The sequence below is a fragment of the Orycteropus afer genome, unplaced genomic scaffold (assembly GCF_000298275.1).
Source record: "Orycteropus afer afer isolate SDZICR_OR568_19922 unplaced genomic scaffold, OryAfe1.0 scaffold00501, whole genome shotgun sequence".
Lineage (NCBI taxonomy): Eukaryota > Metazoa > Chordata > Mammalia > Tubulidentata > Orycteropodidae > Orycteropus > Orycteropus afer.
Genome location: NW_006922088.1, coordinates 780,764 through 782,116, shown reverse-complemented (window position 1 = coordinate 782,116; position 1,353 = coordinate 780,764). Strand labels below are relative to the sequence as shown.

Genomic DNA, 1,353 nt, shown 5'->3' with positions numbered 1-1,353 from the left:
TGCCGTTTAGAGAGCTACACAGACTGGCATGGGGGGACAATACAGGTCATCTCGGCAGCACAGGTGGAGTGGGCCAACACCACAGCAGGGTCTGGGAGAATTCCGGGAGAATTTTTACAAGACAGAAATAGAAAAGACGCTACACGACGTTAATTCTGACAATCTAGCATTTGACATGAGATTTAAGATATAATTTCACTGCTAACTGCCTGAACGGTCACTGGGGCTTTACGTTCTTTGTTTAATATGGCCCTGCAATAGAGAAGAACCTGGAGTGACTACAATCATGTGAAGATTTAAACATCACAGTAAGCAGTCCCCCAGTCACCAATTAAAGCCAAAAAAGGAAACATTTAGTTAAGTAGCCCATTTTTGGAATTTACTACCTCCTGCAAAACACAGGATTGTTTTACTTTTTCCCTTTGATTAAAAACTCTCTAGGAGGAGAAGTGGGGTGGTTGCGTACCTATCGACGGAGATTTGAAAGGGTATTTATCAGGAAGATCCACTCTAACTTTCCACACTCCTCCTTCGTATGGTGCTGAAATGAAAGGAACAATGCGAAGTATTAGTATATTCCAGCTGGAAAATAAACCTGAGTTTATGAAATCTTAAGCACTATTCCCTCCTGAGAACCTTGCAAATGAATTCCTTCAAGAATTACAACCTAAAAAACCAAAACCAAACCCACTACCATCAAGTTGACTTCAACTCATTGTGACACTACAAGCACCCTATACTCGTATTTAAATGCTTTTCTTTAAAAGATGCAGAGTTCGCGAATAAGCAAAGATTCATTCTCTTCCCCAAACTGACTTGTTTCTTCACAGGATTACACGCTACTCCATTATTCGGTAACAAGAGCCATGTTCTTTCCCCTCTCATCTCAACTAACCCCTTCTTCCCACCCAGCACAAAAAACAAACACGAACACAGACAAACAAACCCCACTTCCTACAAAAAAGAAAAGTACATTACAGTAATTACGCCTAGAGCAACACTTCCTCACTGGCTCTAAAGTTCATTAAACTTACTTTTCAAAAGCTACATCATCTGTCTTTGATACTCTCCTTGTCTACGAAGGAAACACAGTAAAAGACTGTAATAGAGGAACACAAACCAGCACGTGTACTTACTTCCTTGTGGTCCATAAAACTTCACTACAAATTCATTCAGTCCTCCCAGGATCGTAACCTCATGCTTACTTTCAATGCTAAGGTGGAAGGTAAAGGAAATTACACAGACATTCTATTACCTGGAAGGGACACTGGGGACCCCAAATAATGTCATTTAAAGTGTTAGCAAAATCTGATATGAAACTGGCAAACATATAATAATAATTAAGGCAATTTG

General features: G+C 40.0%; 1 protein-coding gene across 1 annotated transcript in view; it reads right to left on the bottom strand.

Annotated features, from left to right (window-relative positions):
• Nucleotides 1-1,353, bottom strand: part of UBE2H (ubiquitin conjugating enzyme E2 H) — a 126,828-nt gene that overhangs the window by 49,258 nt on the left and 76,217 nt on the right. Inside the window, exons 2-3 of the mRNA XM_007955400.1 lie at nt 1,137-1,213; nt 467-541 (exon numbers count right to left, since the gene is read on the bottom strand). Coding sequence (XP_007953591.1) covers nt 467-541; nt 1,137-1,213 — 152 coding nt within the window. The remainder of the gene's footprint in view (nt 1-466; nt 542-1,136; nt 1,214-1,353) is intronic.